This window comes from Mastigoproctus giganteus, chromosome 2 (genome assembly GCF_048544385.1).
Source record: "Mastigoproctus giganteus isolate SK-2022 chromosome 2, ASM4854438v1, whole genome shotgun sequence".
Taxonomy (NCBI): domain Eukaryota; kingdom Metazoa; phylum Arthropoda; class Arachnida; order Uropygi; family Thelyphonidae; genus Mastigoproctus; species Mastigoproctus giganteus.
The window spans coordinates 111494930-111518852 of NC_143576.1; the positions used below are offsets into that span (position 1 = coordinate 111494930).

The window sequence follows — 23923 nt, forward strand, 5'->3', positions numbered from 1 at the left end:
GTGCCAAGATGAATCGAAAAAAATATCATCACTGATATTTTTTGGCACCATCTTGGCACAAACTTTTTTTATGTTCTGCTGTTTTATTAGAATCAATTTAAAAATTTCTCTAATCATGTTCACCTCTGCTATTCCAAACAGTCTATCTATAATAATCTCCCACCATTTGAGTCACATTTTGCACATGTGAATCAAATATCATATATTTGGATCTTAGAAAGGCTTTTGATACTGTTGATACTGTTTTGATACTGTCGCACATGGAAGACTGCTGAACAAATTGGAGCAGTGTGGCATTGGAGGCAAATTGCTGCTATGGATAAAGGGATGGTTGAGGGGGAGAAGACAGAGAGTGGTAATCAATGGACACTGCTCATCGTGGACTAATGTTATTAGTGGAGTACCTCAGGGTTCACTGTTGGGTCCATTGTTGTTTTCTGAATTTATAAATGATATTGATGATGGTATATCAAGCTTAATATAAAGTTTGCAGACAATACAAGGTTGGCAGGGTTGTTAAGGACACTACTGACGCTATGCTGCTGCAACAGGATCTGGAAAGGTTGAGCAGATGGGCTGAGAGGTGGCAAATGAAGTTTAACATTGACAAATGTAAAGTACTACATATGGGAAACAGTAACCCCAGAGTAACGTATCAACTCTGTGGTACTACACTGACAGTGGTAGAGAATGAAAAGGACCTGGGGGTAATTGTGCAGGCAGATATGAAGTTCTCTGAGCAGTGCAGATGGGCTGCAAGAGTAGCTCATGGTGTCTTATCAATGATATACAGGAATTTTTCTAACAGGGATAAGGAGGTGATTATTCCCTTGTATAAGGCAATGGTCAGGCCACACCTTGAGTACTATATACAGGTCTGGAGGCCTCATTTCAAGAAAGATGTAGAGCTGCTGGAACGAGTACAGAGAAGGACAACAAGATTAGTGAATGGAACAAAGGATTGCTCTTACGAAGAAAGACTTAAGTTTTGCAAATTACAGTGTCTGGAGACTAGGCACCGGCGAGGTGATCTGATAGAGGTGTAGAAAGCCTTGAATGGTTTGAGCATGCTCAATGCTGATGGGATTCTTCCTCTTGCTCAGAATAATAACCTGAGAGGGCATAAATTCAAATTGAGGAAAGATAGATGTGCAGAAATTTGCCTTTAGCCAGCAGGTAGTTGGTTGGTGGAACAAACTTCCATCCCTTGTTGTGGAAGTTGATAGCCTAAATAAATTTAAGGCTCAGCTGGACAGATATTTCGAACGAACAGAGGGTGAAATGGGAGTGGTTTTTTTTTTTTTTTTTTTTGGCTGATGCTGCATAAGCTTGCTTTCTTGCATCATATGCCTCTACTAATGCTAATGTAGTCTTTGAAGTCAGATATTTCACTGAAATTTTAATGTTGATTCTCTGTTCGAAATATTTATAATCCATATTTTTCAGAAGAAACAAGAACAATGGTTTCAGGAAAATGCTTACTGTTGTCATAAAGCCAGCAGGTTTTATACAATTCATGTTGCATAATACTGTTGATGCATGATGTCTGATAATCCAATCAGGCAATTTGAGTGGAATGCCACAACACCATTGTTAACAGATGTTACACAAAAGATCAATCTTGTTAATTGTTACACGTTATGTGAATTTTTCAGTTTTGTGTTGACACTAATTTGATCACTCATCATCAAAATAGTAATAATACTTCTATGTTTGTAATTACATTATTTTCTTGTATTGATTTCCAGGCTTTGTCTCAAACCCTTGCTAAACTTACGAAAAATTACGAGCAAGCAACATCAGATAAACTGAGATGCCAGAAAGAGGTCGAAAGGACAAGACTCACTATTAGCCTTGCTGTACGTTTAGTGGAAACCTTAGGATCTGAAAAAAATCAGTGGGCAGAAGCTATTGCTAGCTTAAAAGAAAAGGAAGAGACACTTCCGAGAGATATGCTTTTGGTTTCTGCTTTTGTTACATATTTAGGTGTTTTTACCAGATCATATCGGACTAATCTGTTCCAGCTGTGGCTTCAGAATATTGACATGATTCAGGTGAGTATTTGTTGCCTTGCAACCTATGATATTATTACCTTTAACATTAGCATAGGCATGTGATACAAGAAAGCATGCTTATATTCCCTTTTAATTTAACGTTAAAACTTAGTTGATGTGAAAATATTGGTTTGGTAGTTAGTTTTTGCTATAGAGTGCCCTCTGTTGTCACTTAGATAAAGAAAAATCCTCTAGAAAACAGTTCCAGTCATTTTAGTATTACTATTTATGGTTGGGTACAGGAAGCCAGCCTTTTTCTGCACAAACCAAAAAAAAAAAACAGATACAGAACTGCCTTTGTGTTCCCTTCCTTCCACGGGTACCAGACAAGTTGGCTGTTCAATATTGTTGAGCCATTAGCCTCAACTATACACAGATACAGAACTGCCTTTGTGTTCCCTTCCTTCCACGGGTACCAGACAAGTTGGCTGTTGAATATTGTTGAGCCATTAGCCTCAACTATACACAGATACAATTTATTCTAGTGTTTAATGACTCACTGGCTAAAGGTAAATTTAGTATTAATATTACCCATATGGTGAGAAGAAGCCCAAGGCTTTTCCTGCACCACCCAAAGAATAATAATAATAAATAAATAAAACTAAATAAAAAATAAGCTGCCTACTTGACTTTCTTCTCACTTTGGTGCCTATTCAGCTGATCTTTGAATTTCTCAGATCAGCAGCCTCAACCACCCACGGAGGCTTGATTCCATTAATTAATAATTCACTGGCTAAAAGTAAACTTCTTGCCCTAGCGTCTCTACCTCTTCCCCTGTAATTTGATTTGAATGTATGGTCCTAAGTTCTAGAATCATTCATGACAGTGAAAATTTCATTCTCATTTACTTTTTCCTCTCAGAGCCTTATACACCTCAGTGAAATCTCCTATAAGGAGCTAGTTACCAGATCTATAGCCCACATATTCAAAGTCTTTCCTGATATGGGTGTCTTTTTGCAGTCTTAACATGTTGCCTGTCTTTGGACCTTTTCAAGAAGCTTGTAATACTTAAAGAGACTATTCCAAGTGTGGTCTTATAATTGCTTTCTATGGTAGGATTGTGTTCGATAAACCATCAGTAGAACATTATGGGCTTTTCTTGTCACTCTGGACGCCTCCATAGCCAGGTGGGCAGGAGCAGCAGTGCATAGCACATGCTTCTTGATTAGACCAGGGTTCGAGCCCATGACCACCAAATACGGAGGATGCGGAAAGGTCAGGGAATGACCACTGCATATCCCCAGAGCAATATGGCCTAAGTTTCTAATGCTCCTAAAACCAAAATAACAATCTTGTCACTCTCTATACTGCAAAAATGGCATTATGAACCAAGTCTTCACACAGATCATGACAGCACCATGATCCAAGTTCCACACAAATCACATGACTCAGCACCATTAACCAAGTCTTTGTATACAGACAATGTATACATGGCATAAGGAGCCATTATACACTCAAGCAACACAATAAAACTGCCCTGTGTATTAAACTGTGCAGTCAGTTTCCCTGCCATTCATATTCACCCAGCAGAGAAGATATTAGCCAACGATAAGAATATGTAGTTGTAAAGTGGAAAGAATACCTCATCCATGAACACCTCCACCACTTTGTAGAAACTGTCCTTAGAAATCATACTGTCACTCGCTAAACTAAAAACTAGTCAAAGGCTAGCACTGCCCATTCTGAAAGCCTCATCACCTTGTCATAGCATTCCAGTCTGCCACTATGTGTTCTGCTACACTACCCCTAAATTTCCCTCAAGCAGACCAGACCTCACACCACAGAAAGACAGTTCAGAGGAGTGCATCCTTAAAGACACAGATCAGAATGACTATTCATTCAAGATATCCATGATTGTCAGTATCTGTCTTCTTCTTAAAACTCCCTATATGCAACAAAATTTTCTTTTGACCTGAGTAGTCAAAGTTCAACTCTTACCTACATAATAGTCAAACAAAGACAGAGCCCTCAGTATTGGATCATCTCTAAGGTTCTGGTTTTCCTCACAGTGATACGGGAGTATTCAACATTTTGTTTTCCCACAATGATTTTTGAATTGAAAGCACCATGCCCTGTTAGAAGAAATGTAACATGGAGGTTAGGCATGAACCATTTAATCTGAGAGCACATGCTGAATTCTTCATATCTTGGAAGAACCTGCTGGTTATAGCCCCCCCCCTTTTCACTGTTTGTTCACCTCGCTTGCCATTTCTCAACCAACTCATCCCATATTTTAGCCTGCTGTATCAAGCATCATATCACAGAACAATCATGCAGTAACACTTCTCAAAAAATAGCAAAGTCCTCTGTGCGTTACATGTAGATCAAATGGCAGTTTTCCAGTGATTACTTGCAGCACCTGTGTTGAGATAGTCCTACACACCACACTTATTCAGAAAAGCATTATCCTGTGGCTGAACTAAGCTTCTAGTTACTAACTAACAATCAATATGATGAAACCTTAACAATACACCATAACTCACTATGAGCAAAAATATACATTGTGCAAAAGATGTAATGCTCTTTCACCTATTCCCTGTTTGACTCTAATAATCCTTGTAATCATTAAAACCAAACAATGTACTTTCTCTCTGAAATAATATTGTGTATGGGAATGAAACATACCAATGCCTGTCTCTTGTAAGATGTAGCTATTTCAATTTTGATGCAGATTCCAAGCAGTTTCCATCCATTAGCATTAGTAAAGTCATATGATGCAAGAAAGCAAGCTTATACAGCATCAACCAAAAAAAAAAAAAAAACTTTCCATTTCATCCATCCATTCACTCCAAATATTTGTCTAGTTCTGCCTCAAATTTACTTAAGCTGTCAACTCCTACAAACTACTGGTGACCTACCTCTGGAAAAGTGTCCCTTCTTTGATAACATTTTTGTCTTTATAACTGAAACTAGAATCTTATCCAGGTGACACCATACACTTAGCTCCCAAAACACTCTATGATCATTCTTCCAGCCGACAATAGGAATTTCCCTATTGTCGTCTTCAGTATCGCTAAGTCATCTGCATATATTATCATGTGAATGTTATCAGATTGCTTGTATGGTCAGTCTTCTAAAACCAAGTTCCATGTGCATGATCATTACACCAAGCCCTGTGGCCAACCACCGTCTCACATGTCACTGAATCCAGTGAAGCTTAACTGTTACTGTACAATCTCTAAAATAGTCCCTTATAACCTTATAAAGCTTGGATGAGACCTTTCCCATTCGTAGCATCATCAGTATGCTTTATTGAATATGCTGGCACCATTGTATCAAAGACACCAGCATAATAAATAAACATTCCATGTGCATATTTAGAGCTTGAGTTGTTCACATGTCTACACAGAGTGTATCTTTCTATACCACACATAGAGATGTACTGCAGGCAAGATAAATTCAGATTGCTTTTCTTTCTTTCCTTTTGCTTGTTATAGGGTTATAGGTGCATCAGCTCATATCATATGTATTGTATCTATAAATTGCATGTATTATGTGGTTAGTTTGCTGGACGAAAAACCCAAGTTTCCGGGGGGGAAAAATCCATGTTACCCTCACCTGATATTGATTAACTCATCAACATTGTGAAAAAAGCTCATAAAAATTGATCGCTTTATTGATGGGATTCAAACTCGGGTCTTTTCTGCCCGGTGCCATGGTAGGATGGTGATTATACTAACTGTGTCCCCGATGAGGATGCAGATTATACTCTATATAATTGTTAACCCTTTGCAATCCAGCATTATTTTCACTGTCTTCCCCATGTAGCTCAGCTCTAACAAAAAAAATTATTTGAAATTAGCTGAAATATGATATTCAAAAATTATTTATTTTTGAGTTTACATGAGCCATTTTATAAAACAGCATAACAAAACAGTTTTAAAGCTCTAGTGCTATATTTTTTTTCTTTAGAGCACCTATTTTGAATTATTTTTGTGGGTGGGCAGAAATATATCCAAAATATCTGCAGAAATCTCTTCCTGCTAGAGATGTTGAGTTACTTTGTGACTTCTGCACTGAAAAAACAATACTGCCTGCCATTAACAGTTAAATATAAACATCAGTAAATGTTAAGTTAGTTTTGCAGATTGTTTATATGAAAGATAAATGGGTAGCAGCACATTGGGAGAACAAATTTCATAATTAGAAATGCTGAAGGTCATGCCAATTAAGACATTTGGACTTCAAGAGGACAAAAAAAAAACTCTGCCTGCTGTTAAAAATGGAATATAAACATAGATTTAGTTTTCTAGATTGTTTATATGAAGTATAAATAGATAGCAGTACAGCAGGAAAACAAATTTCATAATCAGAAATGCCAATGTTCATAGCTTCACAACTTCTGACTGAAAGAGGACCACAAAACATAACGCTGTCTGCCATTAACAATTGAATGTAAACATTAATAAACATCAATTTAATTTTCAGATTGTTTATATGAAATATGAATTAGTAAATGAAAGAGCATCAAGGCTCAATATGTTTTACATTTTTAATCAATTTACAACTAATGAGAGGAATTACCTCTATATAGGCATGCACCACCCTTTTTTTTCCTAACACTCTCCTTGAATAAAAGAATTTAAAATAACTAAATGTATTCTCTACACTTAGAGAGAAAACATTAGTGATAAAACGTACCCGGAATCTGTGGTTCAAGAGCTCTAAACTAGGGTTACCATCCATCCTCTTTTAACCGGATTTGTCCGGATTTTTTGTCGAAAATTTTTGTCTGGGTGGATTTTTATAAATTTGTCTAAATGTCTGGATTTTTATATTATACACCATTTTTTTATGCAAGCTCGACGAAAACTACCGAGTTACGTTATACAGAATCTTTTTCGGAATAGGAGACGATTCTTCAATTCGAATTTCCATGTTGACAATTAGGCGGAAGACCCCGACGACGCTCAGTTTAGTGCATTGAGATTGTTACCAACCCATGCCTGCTTCAGAATTTATGCACATATAAATTTTATATAGTCTAGCAATACAGTATTTTGGTTTAGAGAGTAGATAACGTGTGAAGATCAGATGGTGTGCTAGAAAAAGATATATAAATTACAGGAATTCCAGCATGTCAAATAAATATTGACAGTTAAAGGGACTGTTTTCTCTAGAAATTGATTGCAGCATATGGAAACGTGGATTTGAGCTGTGTGCACACCAAATTGATTGAAAATTGTGTACTGTCGACTAAATTTGGTATACTTATCAACGATCCAATCAAGAGGCAGACACTAGTTTATTTAATACCAAAGTTTACCTTTTTTTAAAATACTGTTGTTCACTTTAATTACAAAAATATTTATTATCCATCTTTATACCTGTAGGTACTTTTTTGCAATTAGGTTAGTTTAGTTATGAATGTAAAACATAACCTAACCTTAATAAAATTTATGCTTCACTACTTACAATAAAAAATATTTATTATTATTTCAATTATAAAAATTAATATTATAAAGACCTAAAAGGAAGTGCATGTTTACAGAAGAGATGAAAACAAATTTCCATGTTTTGTATCTGGCCGAGAGGAATGGAAAGCTGAATGTAAAGTTTGCAGAATGGGGACATATGTTTCAGTAGCCAATAAAGGGGTTGGTGATTTGAAGCATCACATTGAAACTTAGAAGCACAAGAAAGCAGTTCAAGGTGAGGCCTCTTTGGGAAAGGTTACAGATTTTTTTGTCAAAGCTGTCGGTAAAATAGAATATGATCTGGCTGCTGCGGAGGGTACCTTTGATTTTCACACTGTTAAACATCATAGTAGTTACAAATCAATGGATTGCGCAACTATCATGTTAAAAAATGTATTTTTTGATTCTGAGATAGCAAAAAGATTTTCCTGCACTAGAACTAAGACAGAAGCCATTGTAAACTTTGTACTTGCAAATCATTCTCTTAATGTTACTGTAAAAACTTTAAAAGAAAATAAAATTGCATACTGTGGGGTCTCAACTGATGGAAATAATCATGGTTCTGAAAAAATCTTCCCATTAATTATTCAGTATTTTGATGTAAATGAAGGAGGGTTACAAACAAAATTAATTGAATTACAGAAGATGCCTAACGAGACTGCAGATACCATTTCTACGTATGTTAAAGAAACTCTTGAAAAAAATGGTTTGTGTGAAAAATGTATTGCATTCACTGGAAACAATTGCAATACAATGTTTGGAGGACTGAGACGAAATGAAGAAGGGATTAATGTCTTTGCAAAATTAAAGAAATTTTTGCATAACAAGACTTTGGCTGCCCTGCACATATTTTGAAAAATTGTCTTCAGAATGCCGCAAAACTTTGGGAAGTTGATATAGAGAACATTGTTTTTAAAATTTACCAGTACTTTCATAATTATACAGTTCGGACTGAAGAGCTTAAGGAATACTGTGAGTTTGTTGAGATTGAATATAGACAGCTCCTTTCTCACAGGACGAGATGGCTTTCATTATTTCCAAGCATCACAAGGCTCATAGATATATTTCCAGCTTTACAGGCTTATTTTCTGTCCCATGAAAAAACCTCCCATTGTGATTAAAAGGTTCATTAAAATGGATTTAGCATTAGCATTAGTAGAGGCATATAATGCAAGAAAGCAAGCTTATGCAGCATCAGCCAAAAAAAAAAAACTTCCATTTCACTCCTCTGTTCGTTCAAAATACCTGTCCAGCTGAGCTTTAAATTTATTTAGACTATCAACTTCCACAACAAGGGATGGAAGTCTGTTCCACCAACCAACCACCCGCTGGCTAAAGGCAAATTTCCACACATCTACCCTACACCTGTCTTTCCTCAATTTGAATTTATGCCCTCTCAGGTGATTATTCTGAGCAAGAGGAAGAATCCCATCAGCAGGGAGAAGGAGGTGATTGTCCCTCTGTATAAGGCAATGGTCAGGCCACGCCTTGAGTACTGCGTACAGGTCTGGAGGCCTCATTTTAGGAAGGATGTAGATTTACTTGAGCATGTAGAGAGAAGGGCAACAAGATTGGTGAGGGGAATGAAGGGATCCTCTTACCAAGAGAGGCTTAAGTTCGGCAAATTGCAGTGGCTGGAGACTAGGCACCTGCGTGGTGATCTGATTGAGGTATATAAGGCCTTGAATGGGTTGAGCACGCTGAATTCTGATGGGATCCTTCCACTTGTTCAGATTACGAACCTAAGGGGGCATAAATTCAAATTAAGAAAAGACAGATGTAGAATAGATGTGCGGAAATTTGTCTTTAGCCAGCGGGTGGTTAATTGCTGGAACAAACTTCCATCTGTCGTTGTGGAAGTTGATAGGTTGAATAAATTTAAGGAGGAACTGGACAGGCATTTGGAGGGAATGGTGTGATTTTTTTTTTTTTTTTTTTTTTGGCTGATGCTGCATAAGCTCATACACTTGCTTTCTTGCATCACATGCCACTACTACTATCTCCAGTCTATAGGTACCTCCCCTGAATTCAAGGAAGCTCTCATAATTATGGCTAAGGGTTTGCTTACTTCCTTTGCTGCCTCCTTTAATATAACTGGATAGATCCCATCCACCTGAGGTGCCTTTCTTGTGTTTATCTTCAACAATTTCTCCTCCACTTTACTCTCAGTTATTACAAGATTATCTAGCTTACTGCCAGAGTTGAATACACCTGTGGCATTCCCCTCGCTGAATAACTCCTCATGTGTGAATGTCGATGCAAAATATTCATTTAGTTTGTTAGCTACCTGAGCAGGATCATCAACAGTTGAACCATCGATATCAAGTGGACCAATCTGATTCATCCCCTTCCTTCTAGAGTTTATATAAGTAAAGAACTCTTTGCTGTTTTTCTTTGCATCCCTTGCCAAAGATTTCTCGTAATCTGCCTTCGACTGCCTAACCTCCTTTGTAACTTGGTTACACATCAGCTTATATCTATCATAGGCTTCTGTGTCACATGTTAATTTATATGTATCCCATGCATTTTTCTTCTCTGCCATATGTCTCATTAGTTCATCTGACATCCATTTAGGCCTAAAATTTAGTGATTCATCTTTGGTTCATGCAATCACTTATAGTGTATTCCATACATACATACAACGAATTGAAAGGGAAAGTAACTCAGCTGCAGAAGTGCAAGATGTCTTAGTCTCAGTGAAAGAAATTATCTCGAAATGGATGGATCACAACTTCATGCCATTAAGAGTAAAGGAAATGCTATACAAAAAACATGATGAAGGACTTGTACTTGAATGTGAAAAATTTTCTAGTGATACAAAAGATCTGTATAGAAATTGCATGGAATATTTAGATAAGTGGCTTCACCATATGGAATCCATTTCCTGTTTTATGTGGATGAAAATGGATGCAGTACCATGCTGGAATGATGTAGAACGTTCTATTTCCTACTTGATTGACAAAGGGGTAACAATTGATGATGTTAAGTGTTTTGACCAATTTAACAATCTGAAGAAATTTTTTGAGGGTCAAATGAATAATAAAGACTTTAAAAACATTCTTATACATGAAAAGTGGACCAAATATTTTAGTAATTCAAAAAATATTGAATTCCTTTCAGAATTGTTGAAAATTGCCCAGTTTTTCTTTGCAATTCCTCCTCACAATGCAAATGTAGAGAGAGTATTCTCTCTAATGCAAAGTCAGTGGACAAAAGAAAGGAATAGGTTAAATGTCAATTCTGTAAAACGGATTTTGTTTTTGTAGTATAATTTCAAACATATGTCATGCGTTGATTTTTACACATATTTGAGAGGCAATCCAGAGCTATTGAAAGAAATAATTTCTCAAGACAAATGTGAATGTACTAATCCTAAACATCAGTAAATGTGGTTTATATTGTCTTTATTTTATTATTTGCATAATATATTTGTTCTCTTTTCTGTCTTCTTTTTTAATCCAAGATGAACTTTTTATCCTCTTTTATTCACCCCAAAACATGTAAATGTCCTCTTTTTATGAGTGCAGAAGATGGTAACCCTATCTAAACCCAACACTGAAAAATATCTGACCACCAACAAATGTCAATGAGCAAAAGAAGACATTGTGTCTATAATTAAATATAAATACAAATGTATTCTAAAAAAATTTTTTTTTACTTTCCTGAAGCAGATAGGACTTTTCGACTTTGGTCATGATCACAGGATAGTCACAAGATTCACTATCCTGTGATCACGACCAAAGTTATCTAAGAAATTCTCTTTATCAATCAATTTATTCATATCATATATTCGCGCCTCCATAGCCAGGTGGGAAGGAGCAGCAGTGCATAGCACATGCTTCTTGATTAGACCAGGGTTCGAGCCCGTCACCACCAAATACGGAGGATGTGGAAAGGTCAGGGAATGACCACCGCATATTCCCGGAGCAATATGGCCTTAGTTGCTAATGCTCCTAAAAACCAAACAGTAACAACAACAATATCATATATTATAATACAGCAACTATTGCCTTGGACCAGAGAACAGACACTCTGAGATGTCTTATCCTTTCATATGACATTACCTCCTGTCTGTCTGTCTCCAACAGCACACTGTTTTCTTTGATTTCCTGGAACCACTTCACCCTTACCAAATGCATTTTACTAATTATTGAAGACTAATATTATCATTAGTCAAAATTGAAGACTTATATTATTATTAGTCTTCAATTTTGACTCACTTTCTGCCTTGAGGAAGGCCATATGATTCTCTTCCTGCTATATCATTACATCCATTGTTGGTTTCACAGTACAGCTTTTACAATACCTTTCAGTATTGTATTGTATAGTTCCCTGATCTCTTCACCATGCTTTATCTTCATCACTTCTTGTTTCAAATCATCTAAGTCTACTTGCATCTGTCAATTCAAATCCTTCATTTGTTCTTTCAAAACATATTGCTGCTTCCATTTTTGCTATAAGATCCTGAGTACACCCTCCACCACTCAGGGCTGGATCAAGATGGTCATGAGCCCCATGCAAAGCTTGTTTAGGGCCCCCCACTTAAATCATAATTGTCAAAGGAACAGTTAGAAAATTAAGAATTTAACTTTTTATTACATTCTACTTTTAACAGTAAATTATAACTCGTGAAAAAATATAAAATAAAAAAATGAAAAAAGAAGAATGTTTTCTTGTTTTAGTAAAAAAAAAAAGAAAAAGAAAAAAAAAAACTTTAGTGTAGTTTACTTCTGAAATTTACTCATGAGTCTGTGAGTTTGAGAATGCTTTAACTTTTAAACTGAATATCAGATCAAGATAATTTATGCAACATTTGAAACCCTGCCACCAGAAGTGTAACTACAGATTTTGACACCTATGACCAAATATCAGAAATGTGCCTTTGTTTATTTAAAAATAATTAAATTAAAATTATAGTTTTATTATAATATTAATTAATATTTTAAATTAATTATAATATTAATTAAATTATAAAAATGATTATTATTAAATTATTATCTATGAGATAGTATTTTTATAAAAGAAGAAGCTTTTATGGTAATTAATTTTGATAATAACAATTGCCACCTATTTTTAAAATAAAATTTTAAATTTAGTTATTCAATGTTTTGAATCATTTGGTGCCTACAAAGAATCTGCACCTGTGGCTATGGCCACACTCATGATACCCTAGTTACTCCTCTGCTTGTCACTACCAAAATCCACAAAATAAACATATTTGTGGATTTCAGTAATCAGAACTGTTGATATTAGCATTAGTTGAGGCTATGGTGCAAGAAAGCAAGCTTACGGCATCAGCCAAAAAAATAAAAATAAATAAAACCTTCCCATTTCACTCATTTGGTCACGCCAAATGTTTGTGTACTTCAGCCTTAAATTTATTTAAGCTATCAACTTCCACAACAACAGATGGAAGTCTGTTCCAGAAATTAACTACCCACTGGCTAAAGGCATACTTCCGCACACATCTATTCTACAACTGACTTTCCTCAATTTGAAACTATGCCCCCTCAGGTTCTTAATCTGAACAAGTGGAAAAATCCAATCAGCATTGATCCTGTTCAAACCATTCAAGACCTTATACACCTCAATCAGATCACCTTGCTGATATGATTGAGTTCTGCAAGTTCTGCAAGTTTCAGCTGCTGCAACTTACAGAACTTTAGCCTCTCTCTCTCTTGGTAAGAGCACCCCTTTGTTACTCTCACCAATCTTGTTGCCCTACTCTGTACTTGTTCTGGCAACTCTACATCCTCCCTAAAATGAGGCCTCCAGATCTGTATGCAGTACTCAAGGTATGGCTTGACCATTACCTTATACAAAGGAATAATCACCTCCTTGTCTCTGCTATCAAAATTCCTATATATCATTGAATCCATGACCTGCTCTGGCTGCCTGTCTGCATTGCTTAGAGAACTTCATATCTGACTGCACAATTACCCCCCCCCAAAATCTTTTTCATTCTCCACCTCCCTGAGCGTAGTCCTACAGAGTTGGTATGTTTTTCTTGGATTACTGCTACTCATATGCAGTACTTTGCATTTGTCAATGTTAAACTTCAGTTGCCACTTCTCAGCCCATCTCTTAACTTTTCTAGATCCTGTTGCAGTAGCATACTGCTTTTACTGTCATTAACATCCCTGCCAACCTTTGTATTATCTGCATACTTGGATATTAAGCCTAATATACCTTCATCAATATTATTATTAAATATAAAAAACAACAATGGGCCCAACACCGAATCCTGTGGGACTCCACTAATAACATTTGTCCACATAGAGCAGTGTCCATTTATTACCACTCTCTGCTGTCTCCCGCTCAACCATCTCTTTATCCATTGCAGTAACTTGCCCTTAATGCCATACTGCTCCGATTTGTCCAGCAGTCTTCCATGTGCAACAGCTTTCCTGAAATCCAAGTATATATGATATCGAAATTATTTTTTGCATATAGTTCCTTTGTGACCAGATCTAGTATCCAATCAAATTGGTCAGACAAGACTTCCCCTTAACAAACCCATGCTGTGTCTAAACTATTACTGCAGTCTTGTCTACGTAATCTTGCATCACTTCTTTAACCAGTCACTCCATTATTTTCCCCAGAACAGAAGTTAAACTAACGGGTCTATAATTATTTCTGTCACCCTTTCAGCACCCTTTGTGAATTGGGGATACATTTTTACATCTCCTGTCCATGGGGACCTCCCCTGAATCTAAGGATGCTGTCATAATTATGGCTAAAGGTTTGCTAACTTCCCTCTCTGCCTCCTTCAATATAACTGGATAGATTCCATCTGCCTGAGGTACCTTTTTTTATGTTTGCATATCTCCAGTCCATAGGGACCTCTCCTGAATCTAAGGATGCTCTCATAATTATGGCTACAGGTTTGCTAACTTCCCTTGCTGCCTCCTTCAATATAACTAGATAGATTCCATCTGCCCCAGTTGTCTTTTTTATGTTTAACTTCAACGATTCCTCCTCCACTTTGTTCTTCGTTATTACAAAATCATTTAGCTCCCTGTTAGAGTTTAGTAAACTTCTGTCCTCCCCTTCCTTACAGAATTCCTCTTGTGTGGATGCAAAATACTCATTCAGTTTGTCTGCTATCTGAGCAGGATCATCAACAGTTGAACCACCAACATCAAGTGGACCAATTTGATTCATCCCCTTCCTTCTAGAGTTTACATAATTAAAGAAGTCTTTGTTGTTTTTCTTTGCATCCGTGCCAGCAATTTCTCATAAATAGCCTTCACTTGCATCCTCCATTGTGACTTGATTACAGACTAGCTTATATCTGCCATAAGCTTCTGTGTGACCTGATAATTTATATGCATCCCACACATTTTTCTTCTCTGCCATGAGCCTCATTAGTTCATCTGACATCCATTTAGGTCTAAATCTTGAACTGTATTTCTTAGTATTTCTATTTGGTTGTATTTCTACTAGGCTAGTATGAAAATCCTAGTAGTCTCCAAGGTTAAGTCCCTGAACGCTTCCCATTTAGAATTTGCTGTTTTTAACATCATCAGTTGATCCCACTGTATAGAATTTAAAAACTGTGTGAGACCACTGTAGTCACCTTTATGAAAACAAAAACCCTTTCCTTTACCCTTGATGATAGTTACATCTTTAAGTAAATCACATATCAGCAGATAAAGGAACCACTGTCACCTAGTGGTTCCTTTATCTGCAAATTCGTAATACATGAATAATCACTGCTGATAATCAGATCAAGATCAACTCCCTCTGGTTTCCCCTCGATCATGTTGCTGTAGAAAACAATCCTCCAACAAATCCACAAAAGTCTTGTTAGCATGGGAGTAACCAACCCTCAAGTTCCAGTCAATACCTGGAAAGTAAAAATCCCCCATTACAAGACATTCTGATTTACTAGCCCACTCTATTTCTCTGCACAATTGTTCATTGTACTCATCAGAGTCATTAGGCCTATAGCACACTCCTACTCATATTTTCCCTTTCCCAGTGCTTATGTCTCCCCAAACTGACTCAACATTGCACTGTCCACTGATGTCAACTGGATGCACTTCCTTAGATTTTGTGTTTCTTAACCAACAGCATAACCCCTCCTCCCTTCCTACCCTGTCTATCCTTTCTGTACATATTGCACATCCCAAATTCCAGTTCTGCACTGCTTATATCTGTGTGACACCATGTCTCTGATATATCAAAAATATCTGCCTTTGATGTCTTGATATAATTTCTTTGATATATGATATGATATAATATATTGTAATATAATTTCTAAACCTTTTATTCTTTAAACTATGTGGAAAGGTTTCACAGAAAGAATTTTTTTTCTCCCCCTCTCTTCCTCTCCCCCTCTCTCTCTCTCAGGGTAACTCAGGAATTTTTTTTTTGGCTGGTGCAGCATAAGCCTCAGGCTTCCTTGCACCATATGTCTAAGGATAATAATAATAATAATACAATACAATACAAATTTATTTATCATTTGAATTTGTTTACAATACAAGAACTTGTTAAGAAAAGTAAATTTCTTGATAACAAGTTGCAATTCATCAGTTAAATCAGTTTTGCATACAAAATTGTTAGCTAACAGAAAAGACAATGAAGTCATTACACATAATACATTCCACTCTGTAAACAGAGGTAGTGATTGATCATTGAAAATCTATTCTACTGTATCATTGAGTATCAAAAATTTTCTTTATAGGAATTTTAATTTGGAGATTGAATAACCTCTCCTGAGCCTGAAATCAACGCTTGCCAACAAGTTATTTAATATGTTCATTGTATGCCTATCTCCAAACCTATTTAGTACCCTAGGGTGAGGCAAAACAACTGCTTTTGGATTCCTTAAGTTGTGTGAAACATTCCTTTGAAGATTCAACTCTTCATAAATAGTGTTAAGATTTTTCAAGAATAAATTTAACTTCAGTTTTTGAATTGGATATAGTAATTTTTATTTTAACAAAAATTGCCTTCTCTTATTCAGATCATTCCAAGAGTTTGTCCCCATTAACAGTTTCATAATCCTGTTTAGTAAATTGTTTATAACCCTTATTTCAGTTATATTTGCTCTTACCCATACATTTACTAAATAATTGAGTTGGGAGTCCACTAATGCATAATATAAGGTGACTTTTGTTCTTTGATTTAATTTATTTTTAATATAATAAAAGAAGTACATATAAAATCTCATTTTTTTTGTACAAATTTGTTATTTGCATTGCCTAACTTAGATTATAGTCTATCCATAACCCAAGGTAACAGTGATTTGAAACTTCTTCAACTGTTAGACAGTTGCAATTCTGGAAGTTCTGTTCATGTATGCATTCATGTTTATGTAATTTAATAGAGGGATGAATGTCCAGGGTTTAGTGAGGGGGGTCTAATTACCAAGAATTTGGTTTTTTTCAAAACTGAGTGCTAATTTATTGTCATGCAACCTATTTTGTAAATGTATTACATCCTGCTGTAAATCTAATGCCATTTTTGTAAGGTTCTTTCCAATTGTATATAAGATTAAATCATCTGCATAAATTTTTAAAAAGGAGTTCTTAATTACTTCAAAAATGTCATTTTTATAGATGTTGAACATGATTGGCCCTGCATGGGTGCCCTGTGGTACTCCTCTCTTTATATTGTATGATTTTCCCTTTGTATTCTCTACTACAACTGTGATTTTTCTTTTGGTTAAATAAGATGTTAAGAGTTGATTGACTGTTCCCCTTATACCATATTTCAGTAATTTCTGTTTCAAGCTTGAGATATCAATTAAGTCATATGCGTTGGTCAAATCTATAAATAAGATCATTATGAAATTATTATTGTTCAAATGTAAGTTAAAAGAATCTACTAAACTCTCTAATAATGTCTGTGTACTCTTACCCTTCTGATATGAGAATAGAGAGTTATTTAACAGTCCATATTGATGTAGATATTTACTTATATGGGTAAATATATAATTTTCTATTATCTTATTTATAACTGACTGTATTGTTATTGGTCTATAATTACAAAAGTCATTAGGTGGTCCCTTTTTATATATAGGGATTATTTTAAAAGAAAGTAAGTTTGTAGGATAGACTCCTGACGCCATCATCTGTGCTATAAGCTCCACCAAGAGAACAGTGAACTCTTCTTTATTTCTCTTTACTTCAGTTACTGTAATAAGTCAAGTCCATAAGATTTCTTGTTCTTTAACTGTTCTATAATCTTGAGAATCTCTGTGTACTGTGGAGCAAAGATTACACAGGAGTTCACTACCTGAGGAAGATTATCTTTTTGAGCAAGGGAGTCTTGGCAATAGTGTATATTGTATCTGCTGAGCTCTAATACAGCTTTAGCAAATCTGTTTCCAGCCTCATATTGTTTATTTGTACCAGATACCTGTTCTAATAGTGTTTTGATTTGATTTCCCATTGACTTTTTCTTCCTTGTACTTAGCAGGTTATTTATAATGCTCCATTTATCCTTTTGAGTTATCTGTTTATCCATAAAAAGTTGATTGTAGTAAGTGTTTTTTTGCTTTCTAATCCAGCCTGTCAATTTATTTCTAATTGTTTTATAATTGTGATAATGTTCTATCTTTGATGGACAATTTCTATACTGCCTGAAGTATTTGTCTCTTTGTACCATTAGTTCTTCTATTTCTCTTGTCATCCAAGGTTTCTTATGTTTAATCCTGCTACTCCTAGAATTTGTGTTGCAAGCTGAGAGATTTATTTTTCTCTCCGTATTAATCCTCGACTTGTTTATCATTTGTATTATTTTATTTGAAAAGACATTTACATTAGTTGTGTAAGATGCTTGCTCTTGTCTTAACATGTTTTCTGTGTTGTGTTTCAGCTTGCCTGTTGATAAATATTTGTTCTTTGCAACATTTGTTATTTTTTTATGTTCACATGGGTATTGTTTTGAGTACATATCTATTATTAGTATGCATGTTCTATGATCTGAAAGTTGATTTAGTAGTATGTAGGAATTTGCATACTTCAACTTTATATTTGTTATAAGATGATCTAAGCAGGAGCTTACTGTTCTATCACCCTCCATCCTTTGTTGCTTTGTTGTTCCAAATAAGGTATGTTCAAATCCATAATTATTTAAGATTGCAGAATATCTGAGTATTACATTTTCTGTTTCATCGTTTAGTAAATTGATATTGGAGTCTCCCACTAGTATGGTCTTATCAGCTTGTATGTCTTCCCATTGCAGAATTATGTTGTCTAATTCTATTAGAAAAGTGTTTATAGAATCTGATGGTGGCCTATAAAAAGCACAAATCGTGAATGTGTTCTGTGGATCTTCTCCTAATAATTTGAGACAGCAGTTTTTGCAAGACTGAGTCTCGTGGTAAACCTGTATTGCCTCATAGCGTGTTCTATAGTATATTATTATTCCACCACCCCTTCTCAACTTATAGACCTTGTCATATCCTAGTATGTTATAGTTGGCAATTTCATCACTTTTTATGTTAACCTCTGTTAAAACTATATAAGAAATATATTTTTTCATTGCATTTATATATTGCAAAAAGTTAAACCAATTTTTTCTTAATGACCTGATGTTTAGAGCTACCAGAAAAAACAGTTTTTTATCAATTAAAAGAGCTTGGATATTTGGATTTTTTAAAAAATGTAAAGATGAATTGAAAGTTTGTGATTCCTCAAAAAGCATACCTGATGTCTTAATATTACCTTAGGCCTAGATTTCAAGAAATTACAATTATTCACAATGAAGGAGTCTATTTTATATACTGCAGGTCCTTTGAACTCAAGATTCTTATGGCTCTTGAAGAGTCATTCTTCTTCTTCTTCGTTTTAACCATAAAAATTTGAAACTGTGAGTTTTTACTAATTGTTTTGTTTCCCAAAATAACTGCTTGAGGTGTGTTGTTAAGTGGTCATTTATGTAGATTGGAGCACTGCTGTTGTTCTGAAATACATCATTTGCTGTGAGTCGAATTTCCTTTGCCTTTCTCATCCATTTTTCCTTTACCACATGATTTGAAAATTTCACAATTAGTGTAGGCTTGTCATTTTTTTTTTGTTGTTAGGTATATAGTAGTGTTCCACTTCGTTATTGTGCTGTAGCTTTAATGCAAGCCCCAGCTGCTGAATAACATGCTCTAGGTCTTGGCCCGCTAATCCTGTTAATCTTACTATTTCTACATTATTTTCTAATAACTGTTGTTCTATCGAGTCAATCCGTGAGTTAAGTAGAATAGAATTCTCATTTTTCTTGAAAGAAGCTTCCAGCGTTGGAGTCCTGCAGCTTGCTTATGCTATTTTGTATTTTATCGAAGGAATCTGAGACAAAAGCAATTGATTTTTTGATATCATCCACTTCTGTCTTGAATAATAATAATAATAATAAATATATTAATGCAATTTCAATACATATTTGAAAATAACTGTGTTTTTTTGAGATTAGCTAACAATGCAATGAAGTCAAATTTATTGAGTGGTAACAATATATGTGCCCTTGGAGGTAGCACAGTTCGTATAATCACCATCTTCCCAGACTGTGTGGAAAGGACCCAAGTTCAAATCCTGTGAATGATGTAAAGAATTTTTATGGGCCATTTCCACAATGTGGCTGAGTTATTTAGTCTCAGCTGGGATGGTCATGGTTTTTTTTGTCCAGCAAACAGGCAAATCACCAACAGAACATATGCAGTTCACAAACATAATATACATGGCACAATATGATCTAATCTTATTACCCCAACTATGTTATGATCTAAGCTGTTAATGTGTCTAAAACCGTATAACAACAACAACAACAATAATATATCCCTGTAAAAATTCAACTGCACTAATTCTAAGGCTCAATAATGAAGCATAACATTGATTCAAACTAATTTTTTATATTTTGTATAGAAGTGCTGGCCGACCGGGCTAGCCAGGTGGGTAAGGTGCTTGCCTGGCAACCCAAAGGTCGCGGGTTCGAATCCCACCTCGGGCTTGGATCAAAGTACTTCAAAAAAAACCTTGGGAGGTGCACTATGGCCACAGAAGCCAATGCGCCAACAACTACCAAAAAAAAAAAAAAAAAAATAGAAGTGCTGACTGCATCAGTCATTTTCAAAAAGTCCTTTAAAATAGCACAAAGCAATACTGTGTCTGAATACATTAATTCTTTCTTCAAGTTTTTAGCTTCTCATTTCCTGTTCCGATTCAGCAATTTCTCTTCTGTAAGGATGTCTGAGCAAGTGATCATATCCTTATAACCAGAATATAATGCATCTGCAGTGCTTGCTTCTAAACAAGCACAAATCATGTATCACATAAAGATTTTAATAGTATTTGCCATATAGTGTAAGGGAATCAAAGGTTTTTGCTGCACTGGAAAAATAAAAAAAACACCAAAAGTAGAAAAAAAAATACAAATTATATGCTTCTCTCCTCACACAGGTAACTATCCGGTTGACCTTCAAATTTATTAAAACTGTCAGCTTCCACTGCCTGTGAGGGTAACTTGCATCAATCAACAATTCACTGGCTAAAAGAAAACTTCCTACAATCCAAAATAAACTTCAACCCCTGTAATTTTAATGTATAGCCCCTAGTTCTGGAATTCTTTATAACAGTCAAAATTCCACTTCATTCATTTTACTAATCCCTCTCATTGCCTTATAAACCCCAACAAGGTCACCTCTGAGGTGCCTGGTTGCCAAACTACAGCCCACATAATCAGCCTTTCCTCATCGGTCATCCTTTTGCCGATCTCACCATTTCTTTTGCACAGCTTTGGATCCTTTCAAGAAGCTCAATGTGTTTTTTTCAGAGACTTTAACATAGTATTCCAAATGTGGTCTTACAATTGCCTTATACATTGGGATTATGACTTCTCTATTTGTACAGGATAACATTCGATAAATCATTGCTAGGAAACCACGGGCTTTCCTGGCTGCCTATTTACACTGTTCAGAAAATTTTATATCTGCCCATATCATAACTCCCAGATCCCTATCCTCCTCCACTTTTTTTTAATTCAACTCCACCAAGTGTTATAAAGCATTGCAGGATCATCTAGATAAGATGGCAGTAATAGTTAAGACACAGCATGGGTTTGTTAAAGGGAGGTCATGTCTGACCAATTTGATTGGATACTATGATGTGGTCACAAAGGAAATGAATAATTTCCAAAAATAATTTTGATATCATATACTTGGATTTCAGGAAAGCTTTTCATACTGTTGCACATGGAAGACTGCAGTACAAATTGAAGAGATCTGGCATTAAGGGTAAGTTGCTACAATGGATAAATGGATGGTTGAGTGGGAGAAGACAGAGTGTGGTAATCAAAGGACACTGCTCTTTGTGGACAAATGTTATTAGTGGAGTTCCCCAGGGTTTGGTGTTGGGCCCATTGTTGTTTTATATATTTATCAATGATATTGATGAAGGTATATCAGGTTTAATGTCCAAGTTTGCAGATGATACAAAGGTTGGCAGGTTTGTTAATGACAGTAAAGACAGTATGCTACTCCAACTGGATCCAGATAAGTTTGGCAAATGGGCTTAGAAGTGGCAACTGAAGTTTAACGTTGACAAAATGCAAAGTACTGCATATGGGTAGCAATAACCAAAGAGAAATGTAAAAACTGTGTGGTACTACACTCAGGGAAGTTGAACGTGAAAAAGACCTGGTAGTAATTGTGCAGTCAAATATGAAGTTTGCTGAGCAGTGCAGACAGGCTTCCAGGACAGGTCATGGAGTCTTGTCAATGATATATAGGAATTTTGCTAGCAGGGACAGGGGGGTGATTATCCCTTTATAAAAGGCAACGGTCAGGCCACACCTAGAGTACTGTGTACAGGTCTGGAGGCCTCATTTTAGGAAGGATGTTGAGTTGCTAGAACGAGTACAAAGAAGGGCAACAAGATTGGTGAGGGGAACAAAGGGGTGCTCTTATCAAGAAAGGCTTAAGTTCTGCAAATTGCAGCACCTGGAGAGTAGGCACCTGCAAGGTGATCTGATTGATGTGTATAAGGCCTTGAATGGCTTGAGCAAGCTGAATGCTGATGTGAGCAAGAGGAAGAATCACATCAGCATTCAGCTTGCTGATGTGATGCTGTGAGCAAGAGGAAGAATCACATCATCACATCTGCAATCTGAATGCTGATGTGATTCTTCCTCTTGCTCAGATTAAGAACCTGAGGGGACACAGATTCAAATTGAGGAAAAATGATGTGCGGAAATTTGCCTGTAGCCAGTGGGTAGTTGATTGGTGGAACAGCCTTCCATCTGTTGTTGTGGAAGTTGATAGCCTAAATAAATTTAAGTCTGAGCTGGACAGGCATTTAGAATGAATTGAATGCGAAATGGGAGGGTTTTTTTTGGCTGATGCTGCAAGCTTGCTTTCTTGCATTGCATGCCAATGCTAATGCTAAGTGTATAATTTATTTGGGGTTGCTATTCCCCAAGTGTACGACCTTGTGTTTAGCTGCATTGAACATAATTTAACATAATCATTTTCATTCATGAAGCTTTTACCATCTTCAAAGTGAAAAATTTAACAATTTATACAAATTTTGTAAAAAAAAAAAAAAAAAAAATGTGCAAGCACCTGTAGGTTGCTTTTATGCCTTTTTCACTTGGTAAATTAAGGAATGTTATATAAATGCAACTTGCATACACTCTAATGAGTTTTTGAGCACCATTATACAAACCGCATAAATTAGACATATTATCACTAGTCTGTCCTACACGGTCTGATAATTCTATATCTCTTTTCTTTCTTTTTTTTTCAGTTCTTTGAAATAGTTTTGACCAAACATGTTCTGGTGTTCTTTCTTCTAAACCAATCCTAAAATTGATAATGCTGAGTCTCTGTCTTCACTTTTGTATCATGTTACCAAGCAGAGCTGATCTTCATTTGAACAATCATGAGTTGAATCAGTAATAACTGAGAGATATTTATTAGTCAAGGGCACAAAAGACTTCATTTCCACAAATTGTAGCACTTAGAAACTGAATGTCTGCAAAGAGACCTGATTGAGGTGTATAAGGCTTTAAATAGATTTTGTAAACTAAATGCTGATGACATATTTATTCCTTCTTGGATAACACATATAAGGGAACATAAATTTAAATTGAAAAGGGTGATTGTTGGATAGATTTGTAAAAATTTGTTTTCGGCTAGATAGTGATTGGTCGTCAGAAGAAACTTCCATCAGGTATTGTAGAAGTGAGGAGTTTGGATAAATTTAAGGAAGAATTAGACAAAGTATTAGGAGGGTATATAAAGATGAAGTGGGGTAGATTTTATTTTCCTAATTCTATATAAGCTTACTTCCATGCATCATTTTCTGCAACTAATATATCTGAAACACTCATGCTTAAAAATTCTATGAATCCTCATTTCAATTTGAACACAAATAACAATGAGGATTCATTACCATGGTGTATATAGTCACTGAATTCCAAAAGGGTCTGGGGGGGGTCATGTTTTGCAGTTCA

At 35.7% G+C, this 23923-nt stretch overlaps 1 protein-coding gene across 1 annotated transcript in view; it reads left to right on the forward strand.

The window, feature by feature from the left end:
• Positions 1 to 23923, forward strand: part of LOC150089496 (dynein beta chain, ciliary-like) — a 1205440-nt gene that overhangs the window by 811090 nt on the left and 370427 nt on the right. The window contains 1 exon segment of the mRNA XM_090390004.1: positions 1749 to 2054. Coding sequence (XP_090246130.1) covers positions 1749 to 2054 — 306 coding nt within the window.